Below are 23,690 nucleotides of genomic sequence, written 5' to 3' on the forward strand. Positions count from 1 at the left end.
CAGTATTGTGTGGCATTCATTCGCTCTGTTTCCCTTTCCCGGAATGCACGTGCAACAACGTATTGCACGTCTCAAGGACGAACCAACGTCATGGATTCAAACGACCATGTCACAAAAAGGAACACATATGTAGAGGTGTGTTATAGCATATGTAACACACAGTGACTCTGTGCTGTGTTTCAGGAACACATATGTAGAGGTGTGTTATAGCATATGTAACACACGGTGACTCTTTGCTGTGTTTCAGGAACACATATGTAGAAGTGTGTTATAGCATAGATAACACAGTGACTGCTGTGTTTCAGGAACACATATGTAGAGGTGTGTTATAGCATATATAACACACGGTGACTCTGTGCTGTGTTTCAGGAACACATGTATAGATATGTTATAGCATATATAACACACAGTGACTGTGCTGTGTTTCAGGAACACATATGTGGAGGTGTGTTATAGCATATATAACAGTGACTCTGTGCTGTGTTTCAGGAACACATGTGTAGAGGTGTGTTATAGCATATATACAGTGTATGAAATAAGCCAAGAATCCAGCCAGACATCATAACTTCAAAATGTTACCAACCCAAAATATATTTAACCAGACCAAATATTTTGAATTTACTCAGATGTATGGAACATCTAAAACATTTACCAGACCATCAGGCTTGCTAGCTGTAAATTCGGACCGTTCAACGGAAATCTTGCCCGTCATGGGCGGTCAGACAGGCCTTATGTCATACACCGATATATAACTCACAGTGACTCGGTGCTGTGTTTCAGAAACTGAATGTCATATGTAGAGTGTGTTATTGTTGATGTCTAACAAAATGACTTGGTGCCATGTTTTGGGAAAAAGTCTAATGAGTGTGTTATTGCCAATTTAACATTTCATGTCGCTGTGTGTGTAAGTAATACAATGGCACTGTGCTGTGTTTCAGGAACACATATGCGGAGTGTGTTATTGCTGATGTGACACATGATGGGCTTGGCCTGACCCTGGAGTTCTCCCCCAAAGACCAAGATGAGAACACACTGCTGTGTGTGGAAGCAGACTCGCCAGCCATCCAGCTGGAAGAACTCCCTCTGGAGGTCATCGAGGAAATGTCCACTGTCATCAAGGGGAGAAGGAGGGCAAGAAGGGAGATAAACCTGATGGGACCAAGACAGAGCAAAAGAAACCTGATGACGGAACCAAGACAGAGCAAAAGAAACCTGATGACGGAACCAAGACAGAGCAAAAGAAACCTGATGACGGAACCAAGACAGAACAAAAGAAACCTGATGACGGAACCAAGACAGAACAAAAGAAACCTGATGACGGAACCAAGACAGAACAAAAGAAACCTGATGACGTTCCAGCACCAAAACTTCTTCCTACTGATGAGGCATCCACCACAGAAGGGTTCTCACTCCTGAAGAGGTCAAAGAATATTTACACAGCCATTGAGGATGACAAGGAAACCATTATTGTTGACACTGAGTATGTCTTTCAATATCTAGCTTCTGTATATCACAGTATCTGTATACCCTTGGACTAAAAGTATAAACACAACACTATTTTAAGCAAATGAGTTGACAGTACAGTGTAATATTCTCTGTGGATTTGACACTGTAGAGCAGTATACACTCAGAACTTGACACTACAGTCTGGTATACTTACAGGACTTGACACTACAATATGGTATACTTACAGGACTTGACACTACAGAATGGTATACTTACAGAACTTGACACTACAGAGTGGTATGCTTACAGAACTTGACACTACAGTCTGGTATACTTGCAGGACTTGCAGGACTTGACACTACAGAGTGGTATACTTACAGGACTTGACACTACAGTGTGGTATACTTACAGGACTTGATACTCCAGAGTGGTATACTTACAGGACTTGACAATACAGAGTGGTATACTTACAGGACTTGACACTACAGAGTGGTATACTTACAGGACTTGACACTACAGAGTGGTATACTTACAGGACCTGACACTACAGAGTGGTATACTTACAGGACTTGACACTACAGAGTGGTATACTTACAGGACTTGACACTACAGAGTGGTATACTTACAGGACTTGACACTACAGAGTGGTATGCTTACAGGACTTGACACTACAGTCTGGTATACTTACAGGACCTGACACTGCAGAGTGGTATACTTACAGGACTTGACACTACAGAGTGGTATACTTACAGGACTTGACACTACAGAGTGGTATGCTTACAGGACTTGACACTTATCTACTTGGAGTATACTGTGTGGCTCTACTGCCCTTATTAAGGCATTGCAACTCCATTGTCAAGTCCATGGGGAGGTGTTTTGTTGGACAGAATTTCTTGTTATGAGTCCTACCAATCACTTGCATATATGTTTGTGTTAGTTTGTAACCATCACCCAGTCAATTTTTATTTCAGGAAAACAGAAAAAAAAGAGATTGTGAAGGCTGATGTGGAGATCTATGGGTTTGAAAATAGAGGTGCGCAACCATACATGTCATTCAATTCCTTAGAATAAATATGTTTTAAAATTTGAATTCGCTAAGCTTTCAAGGGCTGGCTTTGGGTAAACGCCTTGTCCAATGTAAGTACGTCTTGAACTCTATAGTGACCACTCTCCTGCTAAGACCAATGTTAAAACACTGTTAACAGCTCTCTTTCACTGTGTCCCACACAAATGTGTGTGTGTCAGTATCAGTGTTGTGTGTGACTATCGGTGTTGTGTGTGTCTGTCAGTATCAGTGTTGTGTGTGTCAGTGTTGTGTGTGCCTGCCAGTGTCAGTGTTGTGTGTGTCTGTGAGTGTCAAAGATTTCTTTTGGGTCTATGTTTTGTGGGTGTCATGCAATGTGTGTCAAGATACTGCATGTGTCTTCTAGTATCAGTGTTTTTTTGTGTGAGAAATAGTATCAATAGGCTGTGTGTGTTTGCACGTGTCAGTGTGTTGAGTGAGTCCAGTAGTACCAGTTTGTTGTGTGTGACAATCCACTGATTTGCAGGTGCCTACTTATATAATGCAGATATTTGAATAGTGAAAGTGTTTGTCTGGTGTCTAGGTAACATGGTAGTGGAGAAGCGAGCCTACATGTTCCCACCTCCATATCTGCTGACCCAGGGCAGTCAGTACGCCATCATGGCACTTGACTCCAGCTGGAGGGCCAACTCACTGGAATCTCTTGCAAAATGTGATGCCATGCCCACACGACTTACAGGTGAGTCCACATACCTGCCCACATGACTGACAGGTGAGTCCACCCACCCACCCTCACATCTCGCAGGTGAGTCCACCCTCCTACCCTCAAAACTCATTGGTGGGTCACCCACCCACCCTCACATCTCGCAGGTGAGTCACCCACCCACCCTCAGATCTTGCAGGTGAGTCCACCCTCCTACCCTCACATCTCATTGATGAGTCACCCACCTACTCTCACATCTCGCAGGTGAGTCACCCACCCACCCTCACATCTTGCAGGTGAGTCCACCCTCCTACCCTCACATCTCATTGGTGAGTCACCCACCCACCCTCACATCTCACAGGTGAGTCACCCACCCATCCTCACATCTCACAGGTGAGTCCACCCACCCACCCTCACATCTTGCAGGTGAGTCCACCCTCCTACCCTCACCTCATTGGTGAGTCACCCACATCCCTCACATTGGCAGGTGAGTCACCCACCCACCCTCACATCTTGCAGGTGAGTCCACCCTCCTACCCTCACATCTCATTGATGAGTCACCCACCTACTCTCACATCTCGCAGGTGAGTCACCCACCCACCCTCACATCTTGCAGGTGAGTCCACCCTCCTACCCTCACATCTCATTGGTGAGTCACCCACCCACCCTCACATCTCACAGGTGAGTCACCCTCCTACCTTCACATCTCACAGGTGAGTCCACCCACCTACCCTCGAATCTGGCAGGTGAGTCCACCTACCAGCACACATAAATCACCAGTACAAATGAGTGGTTGCATCCACAACCAGTGATATACTGCAAATGTAGGCATTGCTTTTCATAACAGGTCACTAAGTTGGAGTACTGGTGTCATATATATATAGATGTATGTAGATGTATATATGGTATGCCTTGAACAAACATTAGGTAGACATGTCATTACACAAATTGTATGTAACTATGTTGTTGAACATATAGGTGAGTGGTGTCTCTTCCAGTGCAAGAGCTGCAGATTTCAGACCTCAGCAAGAAGTTGGCTGCGTGGTCTAAGGGTCACAAGAAAGACTCCCACCATTTGTTTGTGTTCCTGCCTCGCACCCTGGACTCGACCAAACTGTGCCATGCCCCCGTCTTGCAGCTGTACAATGACATCGAGGTCCACAGGCTCTGTTTCCGTGGAGGTCAGTAACTCATTCTGTGCTTTTTCCATGAAGGTGAGTAAGCATCACCTGGTTTTTTACGCAGAGCTCATTTCTGTTTCTGTAAAGATGACTTGCGTCATCTGTTTGGTCTCTATGAAGGTCAGTGTTACTCAGGTGACTTGTGTCATCTGTGGAGATCAGTACCTTTAATGTTCCTTGTCCATTTGTGTGGAAGTGAGCAGCTCTAACAGTTTCAGTGAAGGGATGGTTCAGTAGAGATGAGTAGCTTCAACTATGTATATTTCCTGCTTGTTATGTTTCATGTTAGTATCCATCATTCTTTAGTTCTGGCTCTGTGGATGTCATTCCCTCATCCCTTCTGATCCAAAATTCTTTCGTATGGTTTCCATGAAGCTTCATTTGTACATGTATCCTTATTATTTGGTTCCAGAATATGGTACAGGTTATGTTTGCTGTTTTAGACCAGGTTAATGAACAGTGGCAGGAGGAGATCTCCCTGGACATGCCTCTACACTTCGTGGACATGCCTCCAATTTCCCCCGAGGCTCCACTCCCTCTGGACCTTTTGTATGCCAGTCTCAACTCAGGATGGACTTACACAGCTCTTGTAGCTACAAAGGTAATCATTCCTCATGTACTCCAGTCTCAACTCAGGATGGACTTACACAGCTCTTGTAGCAACAAAGGTAATCCTTCCTCCTGTACACCAGTCTCAACTCAGGATGGACTTACACAGCTCTTGTAGCCACAAAGGTAATCCTTCCTCATGTACTCCAGTCTCAACTCAGGATGGACTTACACAGCTCTTGTAGCCACAAAGGTAATCCTTCCTCCTGTACACCAGTCTCAACTCAGGATGGACTTACACAGCTCTTGTAGCCACAAAGGTAATCATTCCTCCTGTACACCAGTCTCAACTCAGGATGGACTTACACAGCTCTTGTAGCCACAAAGGTAATCCTTCCTCCTGTACACCAGTCTCAACTCAGGATGGACTTACACAGCTCTTGTAGCCACAAAGGTAATCCATCCTCCTGTACACCAGTCTCAACTCAGGATGGACTTACACAGCTCTTGTAGCCACAAAGGTAATCCTTCCTCCTGTACTCCAGTCTCAACTCAGGATGGACTTACACAGCTCTTGTAGCCACAAAGGTAATCCTTCCTCCTGTACACCAGTCTCAACTCAGGATGGACTTACACAGCTCTTGTAGCCACAAAGGTAATCCTTCCTCCTGTACACCCAGTCTCAACTCAGGATGGACTTACACAGCTCTTGCAGCCACAAGGGTAATCCTTCCTCCATGTAATCCAGTCTCAACTCAGGATGGACTTAAACAGCTCTTTGTAGCCACAAAGGTAATCCTTCCTCCTGTACTCCAGTCTCAACTCAGGATGGACTTACACAGCTCTTGTAGCCACAAAGGTAATCCTTCCTCCTGTACACCAGTCTCAACTCAGGATGGACTTACACAGCTCTTGTAGCCAGAAAGGTAATCCTTCCTCATGTACACCAGTCTCAACTCAGGATGGACTTACACAGCTCTTGTAGCCACAAAGGTAATCCTTCCTCATGTACTCCAGTCTCAACTCAGGATGGACTTACACAGCTCTTGTAGCCACAAAGGTAATCCTTCCTCCTGTACACCAGTCTCAACTCAGGATGGACTTACACAGCTCTTGTAGCCACAAAGGTAATCCTTCCTCCTGTACTCCAGTCTCAACTCAGGATGGACTTACACAGCTCTTGTAGCCACAAAGGTAATCCTTCCTCCTGTACACCAGTCTCAACTCAGGATGGACTTACACAGCTCTTGTAGCCACAAAGGTAATCCTTCCTCATGTACACCAGTCTCAACTCAGGATGGACTTACACAGCTCTTGTAGCCACAAAGGTAATCCTTCCTCCTGTACACCAGTCTCAACCCAGGATGGACTTACACAGCTCTTGTAGCCACAAAGGTAATCCTTCCTCCTGTACACCAGTCTCAACTTACACAGCTCTTGTAGCCACAAGGGCACCACATACTTAAACAATATATTGGCCTACAGTTGGGGCACCACATACTTAAACAATAAATTGGCCTATGGTTGGGGCACTTCATACTTAAACAATAAATTGGCCTATGGTTGGGGCACTACATACTTAAACAATAAATTGGCCGACGGTTGGGGCACTACATACTTAAACAATAAATTGGCCTATGGTTGGGGCACTACATACTTAAACAATAAATTGGCCGACAGTTGGGGCACTCCATTTAAGCAATAAATTGGCCGACGGTTGGGGCACTACATACTTAAACAATAAATTGGCCGACGGTTGGGGCACTACATACTTAAACAATAAATTGGCCTACGGTTGGGGCACTACATACTTAAACAATAAATTGGCCTACAGTTGGGGCAGATTGCTAAGATGATAGGAACAATGGCACCAACCTGTCCCTGTAGGGTGGAGGGTCAGTCACCCCTTAACCAGCACTTCAAGCATTTGCTGACAACCACTGCAACAATCCTCACAAGCACACACTGTGAAGCTCATACACCTCCATGGCTGCTCAACTCTTACCTTGATTTCTGTATTTTCTCATTTCAGTTGAATCTGCCCAAAGTATGACAAGATGTTCTCAGGTGGAGAGCCAGCCTACTCCAGACGGCAGGTAAAGAAATATCACTAAATCAGACAAGTAAATCAGTTGGGTTTTAACAACGCTTGTAACGTTATTCCAGCTAAACCACAAGGAGTTCAGTTATATCACTATTTCAGGAAAGCACACTACCCCTGACAGCAGGTAGACTAATCTCACTAACCCTGACAACAGGTAGACAAATCCCACTACATCTGACAACAGGTAGACAAATCCTACTACCTGTGACAACAGGTAGACAAATCTCACTACATCTGACAGCAGGTAGACAAATCCTACTACCCGTGACAACAGGTAGACAAAGCTCACTACACCTGACAACAGGTAGACAAATCTCACTACACCTGACAACAGGTAGACAAATCTCACTACACCTGACAACAGGTAGACAAATCTCACTACCTGAAAACAGGTAGACAAACCCTGTGACAACAGGTAGACAAAGCTCACTACACCTGACAACAGGTAGACAAATCTCACTACATCTGACAACAGGTAGACAAATCTCACTACACCTGGCAACAGGTAGACTAATCTCACTACATCTGACAACAGGTAGACAAATCTTACTACACCTGACAACAGGTAGACAAAGCTCACTACACCTGACAACAGGTAGACAAATCTCACTACACCTGACAACAGGTAGACAAATCTCACTTCACCTGACAACAGGTAAACAAATCTCACTACAACTGACAGCAGGTAGACAAATCTTACTACATCTGACAACAGGTAGACAATTCCCACTACACCTGACAACAGGTAGACAAATCTAACTACACCTGACAACAGGTAGACAAATCTCACTACACCTGACAACAGGTAAACAAATATCACTACACCTGACAACAGGTAGACAAATCTCACTACACCTGGCAACAGGAAACAAATCTCACTACACCTGACAACAGGTAGACAAATCTCACTACATCTGACAACAGGTAGACAAATCTGACCTGACAACAGGTAGACAAATCTTACTACACCTGACAACAACAGGTACTACAAATCAGGTCACAAATACTACCTGACAACAGGTAGACAAGCTCACTACACCTGACAACAGGTAGACAAATCTTACTACATCTGACAACAGGTAGACAACATCATCACTACACCTGACAGCAGGTAGACAAATCTTACTGGCAACAGGTAGACACCTGGAGGTAGACAAATCTCACTACACCTGACAACAGGTAGACAAATCTCACTACACCTGGCAACAGGTAAACAAATCTCACTACACCTGACAACAGGTAGACAAATCTCACTACACCTGACAACAGGTAAACAAATCTCACTACACCTGACAACAGGTAGACAAATCTCACTACACCTGACAAGCAGGTAGACAAATCTTACTACACCTGACAACAGGTAGATAAATGCGTAGAGTTACCTCATGTTACCTACAGTTACATAGGTAACATTATCTCACTACACCTGACAGCAGTTAGACAAAGCTCACTACACCTGACAACAGTTAGACAAATCTCACTACACCTGACAACAGTTAGACAAATCTCACTACAACTGACAAGAGGTAAACAAATCTCACTACACCTGACAACAGATAGACAAATCTCACTACACCTGGCATCAGATAGACTAATCTCATTACACCTGACAACAGTTAGACAAATCTCACTACACCTGACAACAGGTAGACAAATCTCACTACACCTGACAACAGGTAGACAAATATCACTACACCTGACAACAGGTAGACAAATCTCACTACACCTGGCAACCGGGAAACAAATCTCACTACACCTGGCAACAGTTAGACAAATCTCACTACACCTGACAACAGGTAGACAAATCTTACTACACCTGACAACAGGTAGATAAATGCATAGAGTTACCTAATGTTAGCTAGAGTTACCTAATGTTGCCTAGAGTTACCTAATGTTACCTAATGTTACCTAGAGTTACCTAATGTTACCTAGAGTTACCTAATGTTGCCTAATGTTGCAGGTTGAGCATCTTCTGTCTTCATTACTGAGGGTTTTTGTGGCCCAGTGTCATATCTTTGCTGAGCAGCAGGGTGGGATGGATCTACAAGATGAGTTTAGAAATTATGCAAAAGCAGTCATGAAGGATATAAAAGCTGGTGACGTTCACCTGCAGAAGTTTAGTGGCCAGTGTGTTGACGACCCCTCTGTGTTGGTAATGTCTAAGTTCAAGAGGCGTGTTTTGTGCAAGGCCCACCTGCTCACCTCAGAGATGGACACGCTCATGGAGATGACTGACAATGTCGATGTCCATCATTTTGAGCCGTACCATGAGACTGTCAATACCTTCTGCCGGGAACTACCTCACCAGACATCTTTCTCTAAAGACTTCTTTCCAAGCTTCCCAAACCTGCAAGTCTTTTCACTTCACGAATGTGGCAAACTCACATCTCTTCCTGCAGGAGTGTCAGAATGTGCCCGCCTTAAGATTGTGTCATTCACAGAGAGTGCCATCAAAGAACTTCCCAGTGACATCTTCTTGGTGCCATCGCTGATACGACTCAATTGTCATATATTGCCTGTATCATCTTTACCCAATCAGTGGCCGGCATCAAGTCAGCTGACTCACCTTGAACTTGTTGGACTTCAGTTGACACAGATACCTGCAGACATTGGGGGCTTGCACGAATTGTTGACCTTGAACCTCAGCAGTAACCCTTTGACTGACATTCCCCCGGAAATCGGCCATTTGAAAAAACTGAAGGTTTTAAATCTATCAGGTATTTGTATATTCATCTTGTGCAGTCTTTTCTCCTGATTTTAGTTGATGTAGGTCATAGTCTCTTGTCTTGATGTAGGTCATAGTCTCTTGTCTTGATGTAGGTCATAGTCTCTTGTCTTGATGTTGGTCATAGTGTTTTGTCTTGATGTTGATCGTAGTCTCTTGATTTGATGTAGGTCATAGTCTATTGTCTACATGTTGATCATAGTCTCTTGTCTTCATGTTGGTCATAGTCTTTTGTCTTCATGTTGGTCATAGTCTCATAGTGTTTTGTCTTGATGTAGGTCATAGTCTCTCTTGTCTTGATGTAGGTCATAGTCTCTTGTCTTGATGTTGGTCATAGGTGTCTTTGTCTTGATGTTGATCATAGTCTGTTAATCTTCATGTTGATCATCTCTTGATTTGATGTAGGTCATAGTCTATTGTCTACATGTTGATCATAGTCTCATATGAAGGTTGTCTCATAGTCTCTTGTCTTCATGTTGGTCATGTAGGTCATAGTCTTGTCTCTTCATGTTGGTCATAGTCTCTTGTCTTGATGTTGATCATAGTCTGTTGTCTTGATGTAGGTCTTGATGTTGGTCATAGTCTGTTGTCTTCATGTTGGTCATAGTCATTTTGTCTTGGTCATATGTGTGGATCATAGTCTGTTGTCTTGATGTAGGTCATAGTCTGTTGTCTTGATGTAGGTCATAGTCTGTTGTCTTGATGTTGGTCATAGTCTGTTGTCTTGATGTAGGTCATAGTCTGTTGTCTTGATGTAGGTCATAGTCTGTTGTCTTGATGTAGGTCATAGTCTGTTGTCTTGATGTTGGTCATAGTCTCTTGTCTTGATGTAGGTCATAGTCTGTTGTCTTCATGTTGGTCATAGTCTGTTGTCTTGATGTTGGTCATAGTCTGTTGTCTTGATGTAGGTCATAGTCTCTTGTCTTGATGTAGGTCATAGTCTGTTCTCTTGATGTAGGTCATAGTCTCTTGTCTTGATGTAGGTCATAGTCTGTTGTCTTGATGTAGGTCATAGTCTGTTTTCTTGATGTTGGTCATAGTCTGTTGTCTTGATGTAGGTCATAGTCTGTTGTCTTGATGTAGGTCATAGTCTGTTGTCTTGATGTAGGTCATAGTCTGTTGTCTTGATGTATGTCATAGTCTGTTGTCTTGATGTTGGTCATAGTCTCTTGTCTTTATGTAGGTCATAGTCTGTTGTCTTCATGTAGGTCATAGTCTCTTGTCTTCATGTTGGTCATAGCCAACACTGGGGTTGATGATGGACACACTAAGGATGTTCAATCTCTCTTTTTCACATTGTAGGAATGGCCTGGATTACATTTGAAGGCTCCAAAACTGCAATGTCACGAGAGCAGTATGACAGCTGGTTTGATGACCACAAGTTTGTGCAGACCTATCTGCCCCAACTGGTGAGTGATGTAGGTATGTGTGGTGGACTTACCTGGCCCAATTGGTGAGTGATGTAGGTGTTTGTGGTGGACCTACCTGGCCCAACTGGCGAAGTGATGTCAGTGTGTGTAGTTGACCTACCTGGCCCAACTGGCGAGTGATGTCAGTGTGTGTGGTGGACCTACCTGGCCCAACTGGTGAGTGATGTCAGTGTGTGTAGTTGACCTACCTGGCCCAACTGGTGAGTGATGTCAGTGTGTGTAGTTGACCTACCTGGCCCAACTGGTGAGTGATGTCAGTGTGTGTGGTTGACCTACCTGGCCCAACTGGCGAGTGATGTCAGTGTGTGTGGTGGACCTACCTGGCCCAACTGGTGAGTGATGTGGGTGTGTGCGGTGGACCTACCTGGCCCAACTGGTGAGTGATGTCAGTGTGTGTAGTTGACCTACCTGGCCCAACTGGCGAGTGATGTAGGTTTGTGTAGTTGACCTACCTGGCCCAACTGGTGAGTGATGTAGGTGTGTGTAGTTGACCTACCTGGCCCAACTGCTGAGTGATGTCAGTGTGTGTGTTGGACCTACCTGGCCCAACTGGAGAGTGATGTCAGCGTGTGTGTAGTTGACCTACCTGGCCCAACTGGCGAGTGATGTAAGTGTGTGTAGTTGACCTACCTGGCCCAACTGGCGAGTGATGTAGGTGTGTGTGTTGGACCTACCTGGCCCAACTGGCGAGTGATGTAGGTGTGTGTGTAGTTGACCTACCTGGCCCAACTGGCGAGTGCTGTAGGTGTGTGTGTTGGACCTACCTGGCCCAACTGGCAAGTGATGTAGGTGTGTGTAGTTGACCTACCTGGCCCAACTGGTGAGTGATGTAGGTGTGTGTGGTGGACCTACCTGGCCCAACTGGCGAGTGATGTCAGTGTGTGTGGTGGACCTACCTGGCCCAACTGGTGAGTGATGTCAGTGTGTGTGGTTGACCTACCTGGCCCAACTGGTGAGTGATGTAGGTGTGTGTGGTGGACCTACCTGGCCCAACTGGTGAGAGTGATGTCACTGGTGAGTGATGTGTGTGTGGTGGACCTACCTGGCCCAACTGGTGAGTGATGTCAGTGTGTGTGGTGGACCTACCTGGCCCAACTGGCGAGTGATGTCAGTGTGTGTGGTGGACCTACCTTGCCCAACTGGAGAGTGATGTCGGGTGTGTGTGGTGGACCTACCTGGCCCAACTGGTGAGTGATGTCAGTGTGTGTGGTGGACCTACCTGGCCCAACTGCTGAGTGATGTCAGTGTGTGTGGTGGACCTACCTGGCCCAACTGGTGAGTGATGTAGGTGTGTGTGGTGGACCTACCTGGCCCAACTGGTGAGTGATGTCAGTGTGTGTGGTGGACCTACCTGGCCCAACTGGTGAGTGATGTCAGTGTGTGTGGTGGACCTACCTGGCCCAACTGGTGAGTGATGTCAGTGTGTGTGGTGGACCTACCTGGCCCAACTGGTGAGTGATGTAGGTGTGTGTGGTGGACCTACCTACCTGGCCCAACTGGTGAGTGATGTAGGTGTGTGTGGTGGACCTACCTGGCCCAACTGCTGAGTGATGTAGGTGTGTGTGGTGGACCTACCTGGCCCAACTGCTGAGTGATGTCTTTGTGTGTTGGACCAACTGAATTTTGTTATGCTGCCTTCAGGATACACAGAGAACATTCATGCAGCATGATGTGAACAAGAATGGGATGCTGGACGAGGAGGAGTTGGCGGTACTCAACCTGCGGCTGTACTGGGACATTCCTCGCATAGGCTCTGCCTGCATCAGTAGGTCACTCACTGTCATTCAGTGTCATGCAATGTCATACCTAAAACTGTCATACCACTGTCATCCCCAGGAATAAACACATGCAAAGTCACCTCCATACACTGTCGACCATCTCTACAGAGTCATCTCCTGGTCACACACTCTGTCTTGTAATGTCATACCTACACACTGTCATCTCCTGGTCACTCTGTCTTGTAATGTCATACCTACACACTGTCATCTCCTGGTCACACTGTCTTGTAATGTCATACCTACACACTGTCATCTCCTGGTCACTCTGTCTTGTAGTGTCATACCTACACACTGTCATCTCCTGGTCACTCTGTCTTGTAATGTCATACCTACACACTGTCATCTCCTGGTCATACTGTCTTGTAATGTCATACCTACACACTGTCATCTCCTGGTCACTCTGTCTTGTAATGTCATACCTACACACTGTCATCTACTGGTCACACTGTCTTGTAATGTCATACCTACACACTTTCATCTCCTGGTCACTCTGTCTTGTAATGTCATACCTACACACTGTCATCTCCTGGTCACACTGTCTTGTAATGTCATACCTACACACTGTCATCTACTGGTCACACTGTCTTGTAATGTCATACCTACACACTGTCATCTCCTGGTCACTCTGTCTTGTAATGTCATACCAACACACTGTCATCTCCTGGTCATCACGCTGTCATCTCCTGGTCATCACACTGTCATCCCCTTGTCACTTACTGTCATCTCCTGGTCATCAAACTGTCATCTCCTGGTCACACACTGTCATCTCGGGGCAGTGGAGTAGCCTAGTGGTTAAAGCGTTGGCTGCTCACACCAAAGACCCGGGTTCGAATCCCCACATGGGTACAATGTGTGAAGCCCATTTCTGGTGTCACCAGCCGTGCTGTTGCTGGAATATTGCTAAAAGCGGCTTAAAACCAAACTCAGTCAGTCAGTCAGTCACTGTTATCTACTGGTCACACACTATCATCTCCTGGTCATCACACTGTCATTTTCTGGTCACATACAGTCATCTCCTGGTCACACATTGTCATCTCCTGGTCACACACTGTCATCTCCTAGTCACATACTGTCATCTCCTGGGCACACACTGTCATCTCTTGGTCACACACTGTCATCTCCTGGTCACACACTGTCATCTCTTGGTCACACACTGTCATCTCCTGGTCACACACTGTCATCTTCTGGTCACATAATGTCATCTTGTGGTCACACACTATCATCTCCTGGTCACATACTGTCATCTCCTGCTCACACACTGTCATCTCCTGCTCACATACTGTCATTTCCTGGTCACACAATGTCATCTCCTGGTCATCACACTGTCATCTCCTGGTCACACACTGTCATCTCCTGGTCACACACTGTCATCTCCTGGTAACATACTGTCATCTCCTGGTCACACTGTCATCTCCTGGTCATCTGTCATCTCCTGTCACACTGTCATCTCCACATACTGTCATCTCCTGGTCTCCTGTCATCTCCTGGTCACACACTGTCATCTCCTGGTCACACTGTCATCTCCTGGTCACATACTGTCATCTCCTGGTCACACACTGTCATCTCCTGGTCACATACTGTCATCTCCTGGTCACATACTGTCATCTCCTGGTCACACACTGTCATCTCCTGGTCACACACGGTCATTTCCTGGTCACACACTGTCATCTATTGGTCACACACTGTCATCTCCTGGTCACACACTGTCATCTCCTGGTCACTAATCCTGGTCACACACTGTCATCTCCTGGTCACATACTGTCATCTCCTGGTCACACACTGTCATCTCCTGGTCACATACTGTCATCTCCTGGTCACATACTGTCATCTCCTGGTCACATACTGTCATCTCCTGGTCACACACTGTCATCTCATGGTCACCCTGTCTTGCAATGTAATGTAACAGCATGCCTGGTTTCAGCTGATGATGAGTATGGCGGCATCCCAAAGGCGGTGTTTCGGATGTCAGCTCTGGAGGAGCTGTACCTGGAGTACACCGCCATCACTGCCATCCCAGTCTACATGTGTCGCCTCGTCAATCTGCGCGTGCTCAGCCTCGAGCACTGCCCCCTGCTGGAGAGCTTGCCTGGGTCACTCGGTCACCTCCCCAACATGAAGAGTAAGTCTTACTCCTGCCCTCACTGCATGCTAGATCAGGAGGAAGGCTTGCTGACAAAACTGTTGACAATCTTGTACGAATATCTCATATTGTCAACACTGACTGTTGCTTACCATTACCGAGGCAAAGATTAATAGTATCCCCTCTTGAGGGAACAGTTAGGAGCATCACTAGGAGCCAGTATAATGTATTTAGATAGGGTGTCCATGTCCATAGGGTGTCCAATCTACAATACTCAGGTGGCTTAAAATGTGAAATGACCACAAACATGGCCTCAACTCTAACAAGGAGAATGTTGATTCACATGTGACAATTTTACTTGCAGAATTAGACTTGATTGGTTGTCCCTCCTTGAGAACCCCACCCAATGAGGTTGTGAGTCGTGGCTTTGAGCCCGTCAAGGCATATCTGAAACGACTGGCTGGAGGCTTCACAGCGTGCCGCAGAACCAAGCTGATGCTGGTGGGGTTGGGAGGTGCTGGCAAGACAAGGTAGACCACTCTTCATCCCCTTCATCAATACTGAAGACCCGGGTATCGAATCCCCACATGGGTACAATGTGTGAAGCCCTTTTCTGGTGTCCCCCATGCGATGTTGCTGGAATATTGCTAAAAGCGCATAAACCAAAACTCAGTCAGTCAGTCATCAATACTGTAATTAGAACCCTCTATCAATGGGTGTGATGTAGGATATAGTGCCCAGTACATATAGGATATGGTGCCTAGTAGAATAGTAGTATAAGTTGGTACCCAGTAGGTATAAGATATAGCACCCAGTAAATATTGGATATGGTGTCTAGTAGAATAGTGCTCAGTAGGTATAAGATATAGCACCCAGTAAATATTGGATATGGTGTCTAGTAGAATAGTGCTCAGTAGGTATAAGATATAGCACCCAGTAAATATTGGATATGGTGTCTAGTAGAATAGTGCTCAGTAGGTATAAGATATAGCACCCAGTAAATATTGGATATGGTGTCTAGTAGAATAGTGCTCAGTAGGTATAAGATATAGCACCCAGTAAATATTGGATATGGTGTCTAGTAGAATAGTGCTCAGTAGGTATAAGATATAGCACCCAGTAAATATTGGATATGGTGTTTAGTAGAATAGTGCTCAGTAGGTATAAGATAGAGCACCCAGTACATATAGGATATGGAGTCTAGTAGAGTAGTGCTCAGTAGGTATAAGATATAGCACCCAGTAAATATTGGATATGGTGTCTAGTAGAATAGTGCTCAGTGGGTATAAGATAGAGCACCCAGTAAATATTGGATATGGTGTCTAGTAGAATAGTGCTCAGTAGGTGTAATCATGGCAAGATTCCCACTTAGTTTGATATACTTGTAATCACACTTTCTTAGCAAAGTACAGATGCTAGTTCTTTTGGGGATTGACTCCCATGCGTGATTAGAACCCAGATTACTAGCACACAAAGTCAGCTGAAAAATGCAAGTTGTAGATTGGAAGAAACATTGGAAAAATGGAAACATTTGAATCATGAAATTTCCAAAACTTTGTTCTATTACTGTGCTAGATATTCTCATAGGATTGACTACATTGAGACAGATTTTGCGAGTACATTTCTTGAAAGAGATTTGCACTCTAAGCAGCTTAGTACAGAAGTTCTGGGAAATAAAAAGCTTGATGAATTGTCTGCAGTTGAAATTGTTAGAAAGACACCTCAGTACAGCAGTGATCAAGTAGGCATACCTTCTAGATATGAAACACAGAGGTTACCAGATAACTATGAGATGGCTTTATCTTGTCTTCTGACAAGAAACTGTCCCAGGATAAAGAGATGGCTAGAACCCATATTTCAGTTATTTACAAGAAGGATACATCATTGCAAGGAGGTACATGAGGGTAAATGGCGTCTACTTTGGTTTCCAGGTGTCGGTCCAGACTTAGCTATTACTGAATCTTATGCTTCTGAAAAGTGTCAGTGAGTTTCACTCAATGTCATAATACATCCTGGACAATAATTGAAGACTGATATTTTTTGGGAAGCAGTCTATAGCACTTGTTTGTGACATCTCAGAAATATACCTACATATTGAAGTGAAACCTGAGGATCGTAAATACCTAACGTTTCTATATATGGCGATCCATGAATTCAACTGAAGAAACGCAAGAGTTCAACATTGTGTTTGGTTTGATGACTGGGATAGATTTGTATGATCATTCAGTTTGGCACACATCAGGTATGCATCTGGGTTTTCAATCATTGGATACATATGAGGAATTACTGTTAGAATTTAGGGCACAGAAGGTGAAGATAAACAGAATTCCCTTAGTGAAAACACCAGGAGTGTCTGGATAGCAGAGATGATAGCAGGTCAGTTTTGTATGAATGGTCCTGTAGACATGTAGAGAAAAACCTCAAGAATATGTTCTCAGAAATTGCAGGGATCTTTGATCTGCTTGTATCCTTGACACCTTTCTCCTTTGTAGGGAAAAGAGATGTGGGTAGCAGGTTTCAGCTGGAATGAAGTCCTTGATCTGCTTCTGAAACTTAGAACTTAATTCTTAAAAGTCAGAAAGGGTTAGATGAAGTTCAAGAGTTGAGGAGTTATGTAATATCAGAGTACCACAGTGCATCAGAAAGAAATCTAAATTAGAAAAGGAAACATTCGATGTGTTTGTAGCGGCATCGACATACTAAACTTGCCAAAGCAGCCAAGTGTCAAGTCGTTAGGCGCTCCTTTTCAATCTGTTAATTCCAACAATGGAATGGATAGCAATCCTAGATGTCATGTTGTCAGTTTCTTCAGTGGCGGTGTTCCAGATGGCCACTCTAACACCCAGTTTTAGTGCGACAGTATAAATTTCTATGCTGGATAAAAGGCAGAGTAAAATGACAGTGGAAATATGCTCCATCTCCTTTAAAACCTGCAGATATACTTGCCACAGGCACAGCGATAGAGAACATAGACTTGCCACAGGCACAGCAGTAGAGAACATAGACTTGCCACAGGCACAGCAGGAGAGAACATCGACTTGCAAGACAGAAGCTGGGTGAAAAGAATTACTGTGAAACATGACCATAAATCTGGTTAATATGCAATAGGTACAAATCAAACTATAGCTGCACTCTCCTCAAGAGTTTACTGCTCATGAACAAATTCAAGCATGTGAGACAGAATGTGCTTTTTGTCAAAAATACTGAAAAGAGGCAAAAGGCTAAACCAAGATCTCAGATTATGGCTCCACTTCCAAAGTTAAGGGAGAGCTATTCACTGACAGTTTTCATAAGTTGGAGTGGATTACTATACATCTGGGATCTGGCACTTTTCTCAGTGCAGATTCTGGTTCAGTCCCATCTGGGATTTGAACCCACACTCAGAGTCTTGCTGACCTTAATAAATTAACTCTCCATGACCTTGAAACATTAACTCTTCATGACCTTGATAAATTAACTCTCCATGACCTTGAAACATTAACTCTTCATGACCTTGATAAATTAACTCTTCATGACCTTGAAACACTAACTCTTCATGACCTTGATAAATTAACTCTTCATGACCTTGAAACATTAACTCTTCATGACCTTGATAAATTAACTCTCCATGACCTTGAAACATTAACTCTTCATGACCTTGATAAATTAACTCTTCATGACCTTGAAACATTAACTCTTCATGACCTTGATAAATTAACTCTCCTGACCTTTAAACATTCACTCTTCCTGACCTTGAAACATTAACTCTCCCTGACCTTCAAACATTAACTCTTCCTGACCTTTAAACATTACGCCTTCCTGACCTCAACTCTCCAGCATTAACTCTCCATGACCTTGACCATCCCTGACATTAACTCTCCATGACCTCAAAACATTAACCATCCCTGACCTTGAAACATTAACTCTCCATGACCTCAAAACATTAACTCTCCATGACCTTGAAATATAAACCCCTTGTGTTCTTCAGCCTTCTGAAGGCTCTCATGAGTCACAACAAGAAAACAGAGGGGACGAAGGGAGAGGATATCACAGACGGAATAGTCATCCAGCCTTGGACGGTGAAGACTGATGATGATATAGAAATCACCTACAACACCTGGGACTTTGCAGGACAAACCCTCTACTATAACACACACCAGGTACATAACCCTCTACTGTAATACACACCAGGTACATAACCTCTACTATAACACACACCAGGTACATAGCCCTCTACTATAACACACACCAGGTACATAACCCTCTACTGTTATGCACATCAGGTACATAACCCTCTACTGTAACACACACCAGGTACATAACCCTCTACTATAACACACACCAGGTACATAACCCTCTACTGTTATGCACATCAGGTACATAACCCTCTACTGTAACACACACCAGGTACATAACCCTCTACTGTTATGCACATCAGGTACATAACCCTCTACTGTAACACACACCAGGTACATAACCCTCTACTATAACACACACCAGGTACATAACCCTCTACTGTTATGCACATCAGGTACATAACCCTCTACTATAACACACACCAGGTACATAACCTCTACTTTAACACACACCAGGTACATAACCCTCTACTGTAACACACACCAGGTACATAACCCTCTACTGTAACACAAACCAGGTACATAACCCTCTACTATAACACACACCAGGTACATAACCCTCTACTATAACACACACCAGGTACGTAACCCTCTACTATAACACACACCAGGTACATGGCCTCTACTATAACACACACCAGGTACATAACCCTCTACTGTAACACACACCAGGTACATGGCCTCTACTGTAACACAAACCAGGTACATAACCCTCTACTATAACACACACCAGGTACATAACCCTCTACTATAACACACACCAGGTAATGTGAACCCTCTACTATAACACACACCAGGTACATGGCCTCTACTATAACACACACCAGGTACATAACCCTCTACTATAACACACACCGGGTATATTCACCTCTACTATAACACACACCAGGTACATAACCCTCTACTGTAACACACACCAGGTACATAGCCCTCTACTGTAGCACACACCAGGTACATAGCCCAGGTACATGTTGTTACCGAGTAGACATTCTTTGCCTCCTGTTATAGCAATGTAGTCCTATTGTGTCCCAGTTATAACAGTGTAATCATGTATTATAACATACCCTATTTTCTCCAGTTTTTCCTATCCAAGAGAGCTGTGTACATCTTGCTGTGGTCAACGCGCCAAGGGTTCGAGCATGCTGGTCTGGACTTCTGGCTCAGCTCCATTGCTTGCCACGCCCCCAAGACACCCATCTTCGTGGTTGGCACCCACTGTGATCAAGTGCGTAAATCTTACTTAAAAGGACAGGGGTATGTTGAACCCGAGAGAGAGAGAGAGAGAGAGAGAGAGAGAGAGAGAGAGAGAGAGAGAGACAGAGAGAGGGAGAGAGAGAGGGGGGGAGGGAGACTCAGCTGCTCCTTGCAAAGGTGTGAGGATGTACCCAAGTCGGCTGTTCATTACAGGTACCAAAGGCTGATATTCCTGTTTCGGAGCTCACCAGGAGATATCCACAGATTGCTGGCTTCCATTTCATCAGCTCGGTCACAGGCATGGTGAGTATCTAGTGTTGTAGGCACCAAAGGTGGCCAGGTAAGGTGAGAGGAAGTAGGTGTCAAATTTAGTCAAAACGGCATCAGAGCAATTCTGGTGGGTCATCAGAGCTATTCTGGTGGGTCATCAGAGTTATTCTGGTGGGTTTATCAGAGCTAATAGGGGAAGACATCAGCTCAGGCAGCTAGTATAGTAGACCTCAGACATAGCGAAGGAAACTTCAGAGAAAGCGGTGTAGACATCATGCATAGGGAACATTTAGCAGAGAAATCTGGGTAGACATAGCCGGGGGAAACTTCAGAGAAATCTGGGTAGACATAGTTAGGAAACTGCAGAGAAAGTTGGGTAGACATAGCCGGGGAAACTTCAGAGAAATCTGGGTAGACATAGTTAGGAAACTGCAGAGAAAGTTGGGTAGACATAGCCGGGGAAAATTCAGAGAAAGTTGGGTAGACATAGTTAGGAAATTTCAGAGAAAGCTTGGTAGACAAAAAGACATAGCTAGGGAAACTTCAGAGAAAGCTGGGTAGACATAAGACATAGCTAGGGAAACTTTTAGAGAAAGCTGGGTAGACATAAGACATAGCCAGGGAAACTTCAGAGAAAGCTGGGTAGACATCAGACATAGCTAGGGAAAGTTTAGAGAAAGCTTGGTAGACATCAGACATAGCTAGGGAAACTTCAGAGGAAGATGGGTAGACATCACACATGGCCAGGGAAAGTTTAGAGAAAGGCGGGTAGACATCAGACATAGCTAGGGAAATGTCAGAGAAAGCTTGGTAGACATCGGACATAGCTAGGGAAAGTTTAGAGAAAGCTGGGTAGACATCAGACATAGCTAGGGAAACGTCAGAGAAAGATGGGTAGACAAAAGACATAGCAAGGGAAACTTCAGAGAAAGGGGGGAAACATCAGACATAGCTAGGGAAACTTCAGAGAAAGCTGGGTAGACATAAGACATATCTAGGGAAACTTCAGAGAAAGCTGGGTAGACATCAGACATAGCTAGGGAAACTTCAGAGAAAGCTGGGTAGACATTAGACATAGCTAGGGAAACTTCAGAGAAAGCTGGGTAGACATAAGACATAGCCAGGGAAACTTCAGAGAAAGCTGGGTAGACATAAGACATAGCTATGGAAAGTTTAGAGAAAGCTTGGTAGACAAAAGACATAGCCAGGGAAACTTCAGAGGAAGATGGGTAGACATCACACATAGCCAGGGAAAGTTTAGAGAATGGCGGGTAGACATCAGACATAGCTAGGGAAACGTAAGAGAAAGCTTGGTAGACATCAGACATAGCTAGGGAAAGTTTAGAGAAAGCTGGGTAGACATCAGACATAGCTAGGGAAACGTCAGAGAAAGATGGGTAGACAAAAGACATAGCAAGGGAAACTTCAGAGAAAGGCAGGTAGACATCAGACATAGCTAGGGAAACTTCAGAGAAAGCTGGGTAGACATAAGACATAGCTAGGGAAACTTCAGAGAAAGCTGGGTAGACATCAGACATAGCTAGGGAAACTTCAAAGAAAGCTGGGTAGACATAAGATATAGCTAGGGAAACTTCAAAGAAAGCTGGGTAGACATCAGACATAGCTAGGGAAACTTCAGAGAAAGCTTGGTAGACATCAGACATAGCTAGGGTAACTACAGAGGAAGCTGGGTGAGGTAAGAGATGCGTCATCAAATTCATATTAGTGATCAAATGTGATCAACGGTCAGATGCATGGCATTGGTCAAGTGTACTCAATCAAATGTAGCAAATGGTCAAATTAAGTCAGAGGACAAATGAAATCAGTGATCAAACTTAGAGCTCATAGGTTATCTGTGGTCATTGGCATGTCAGTGTTGAAATGTGTTCAGTGTTGAAATGTGTTCAGTGGTCAAATATATATCAGTGGTCAAATGTATATCAGTCAATGGTCAAGTGAGTATGAGTGATTAAATATAGTCAGTGATGAAATATAGTCAGTGATTAAATGCTTATCAGTAGTAAAATTTTGTCAGTGGTCAAGTGTTTATTAGTGAAATGAAATCAGTGATCAAATGCATATCTGTGCTTAAGTACATACCTCAAATGGGGTCAGTGATCAAATGTATGTATGTGATGAAATGTATGGCAGTGTTCAAATGCATGTCAGTGATCAAATGCATGTCAGTGATCATATTGGAGTCAGTGATGAAATGCATGTCAGTGATCATATTGGAGTCAGTGATCATATTGGAGTCAGTGATCATATTATTAGTGGTGTGATGATTCATCGATGCGCATCAATGCATCAATCCATGGGCAGGCGATACAGTGAATCGATACAAAGTTTCACATTGTTGTATATCCCGATACGATACATCAAATGGCCACGATACATCAATGTTTAACTTTGAATATTGCTGAATCACGATATCTGTCAACATATGCTGTTTTTTAAAATCAGCACAAATTTCGTTCTATTATATGACTGCAGTGAGAGCACCCAGCAACATGCACATATTAAAGATGTCTTTGATCTATGTTTTTTTTGTTAAATAACAGTATTATGGTTTTGTTTGTTTTGTACTTGTTTTTTTAAAAAAGTGCCTAATGTAACTGTTTTCAAATTAAAGTTTCTTTCATTTAAACATTGTTTTTGTTTGGATATTTAGGTTTTTAGGTAGGTGTTAGAATTTAAGGTTTTAGTATCTAGATACGTGTCGTATCGCAATCCTTATATCGGGATTCGTATCATATCGCAGCTTCAGTGCACAATACTTTAGCAATATATCAACACGACTAAAATTTTAGTATCGTGATATATCGTATCGCAGGTTGCCTGCCAATACCAGCACTACATATTATCATATCGCAGGTTGCATGCCAATATCAGCACTACATATTATAGTCAGTGAACATATTGGAGTCAGTGATCATATTGGAGTCAGTGATCATATTGGAGTCAGTGATCGTTTGTTTTCAGGGCGTGGCTGATTTGGAGAAACAGCTGTTAAAAGTCACCTTGGAGCAGAAGAACATGGGTGAGAAGATACCGCAAGTGTGGTTGAATCTGGAGAAGAAGATCCTGGCGT

The 23,690-nt window shown here is 44.0% G+C and overlaps 2 protein-coding genes across 2 annotated transcripts in view; both read left to right on the plus strand.

The window, feature by feature from the left end:
- The window catches only part of LOC124269416, a 91,630-nt gene extending 90,149 nt beyond the window's left edge, over window positions 1-1,481 (plus strand). The window contains exon 17 of the mRNA XM_046704425.1: window positions 939-1,481. Within this exon, the coding sequence (XP_046560381.1) occupies window positions 939-1,416 (478 nt within the window). The 3' untranslated portion in view covers window positions 1,417-1,481. The remainder of the gene's footprint in view (window positions 1-938) is intronic.
- A 4,098-nt stretch (window positions 1,482-5,579) lies between these two features.
- LOC124269427 (probable serine/threonine-protein kinase roco11) overlaps window positions 5,580-23,690 on the plus strand; it is a gene marked incomplete at its 3' end in the record, with an annotated part of 48,088 nt that continues 29,977 nt past the window's right edge. Inside the window, exons 1-11 of the mRNA XM_046704435.1 lie at window positions 5,580-5,626; window positions 6,936-6,999; window positions 8,968-9,724; window positions 11,035-11,141; window positions 12,804-12,927; window positions 14,862-15,059; window positions 15,385-15,550; window positions 18,988-19,159; window positions 20,214-20,360; window positions 20,543-20,632; window positions 23,582-23,688. Of these exons, the coding sequence (XP_046560391.1) occupies window positions 6,961-6,999; window positions 8,968-9,724; window positions 11,035-11,141; window positions 12,804-12,927; window positions 14,862-15,059; window positions 15,385-15,550; window positions 18,988-19,159; window positions 20,214-20,360; window positions 20,543-20,632; window positions 23,582-23,688 (1,907 nt within the window). The remainder of the gene's footprint in view (window positions 5,627-6,935; window positions 7,000-8,967; window positions 9,725-11,034; window positions 11,142-12,803; window positions 12,928-14,861; window positions 15,060-15,384; window positions 15,551-18,987; window positions 19,160-20,213; window positions 20,361-20,542; window positions 20,633-23,581; window positions 23,689-23,690) is intronic.

Source organism: Haliotis rubra, unplaced genomic scaffold (assembly GCF_003918875.1).
Source record: "Haliotis rubra isolate DU_JTF1 unplaced genomic scaffold, ASM391887v1 Scf1013, whole genome shotgun sequence".
Taxonomy (NCBI): Eukaryota; Metazoa; Mollusca; class Gastropoda; order Lepetellida; family Haliotidae; genus Haliotis; species Haliotis rubra.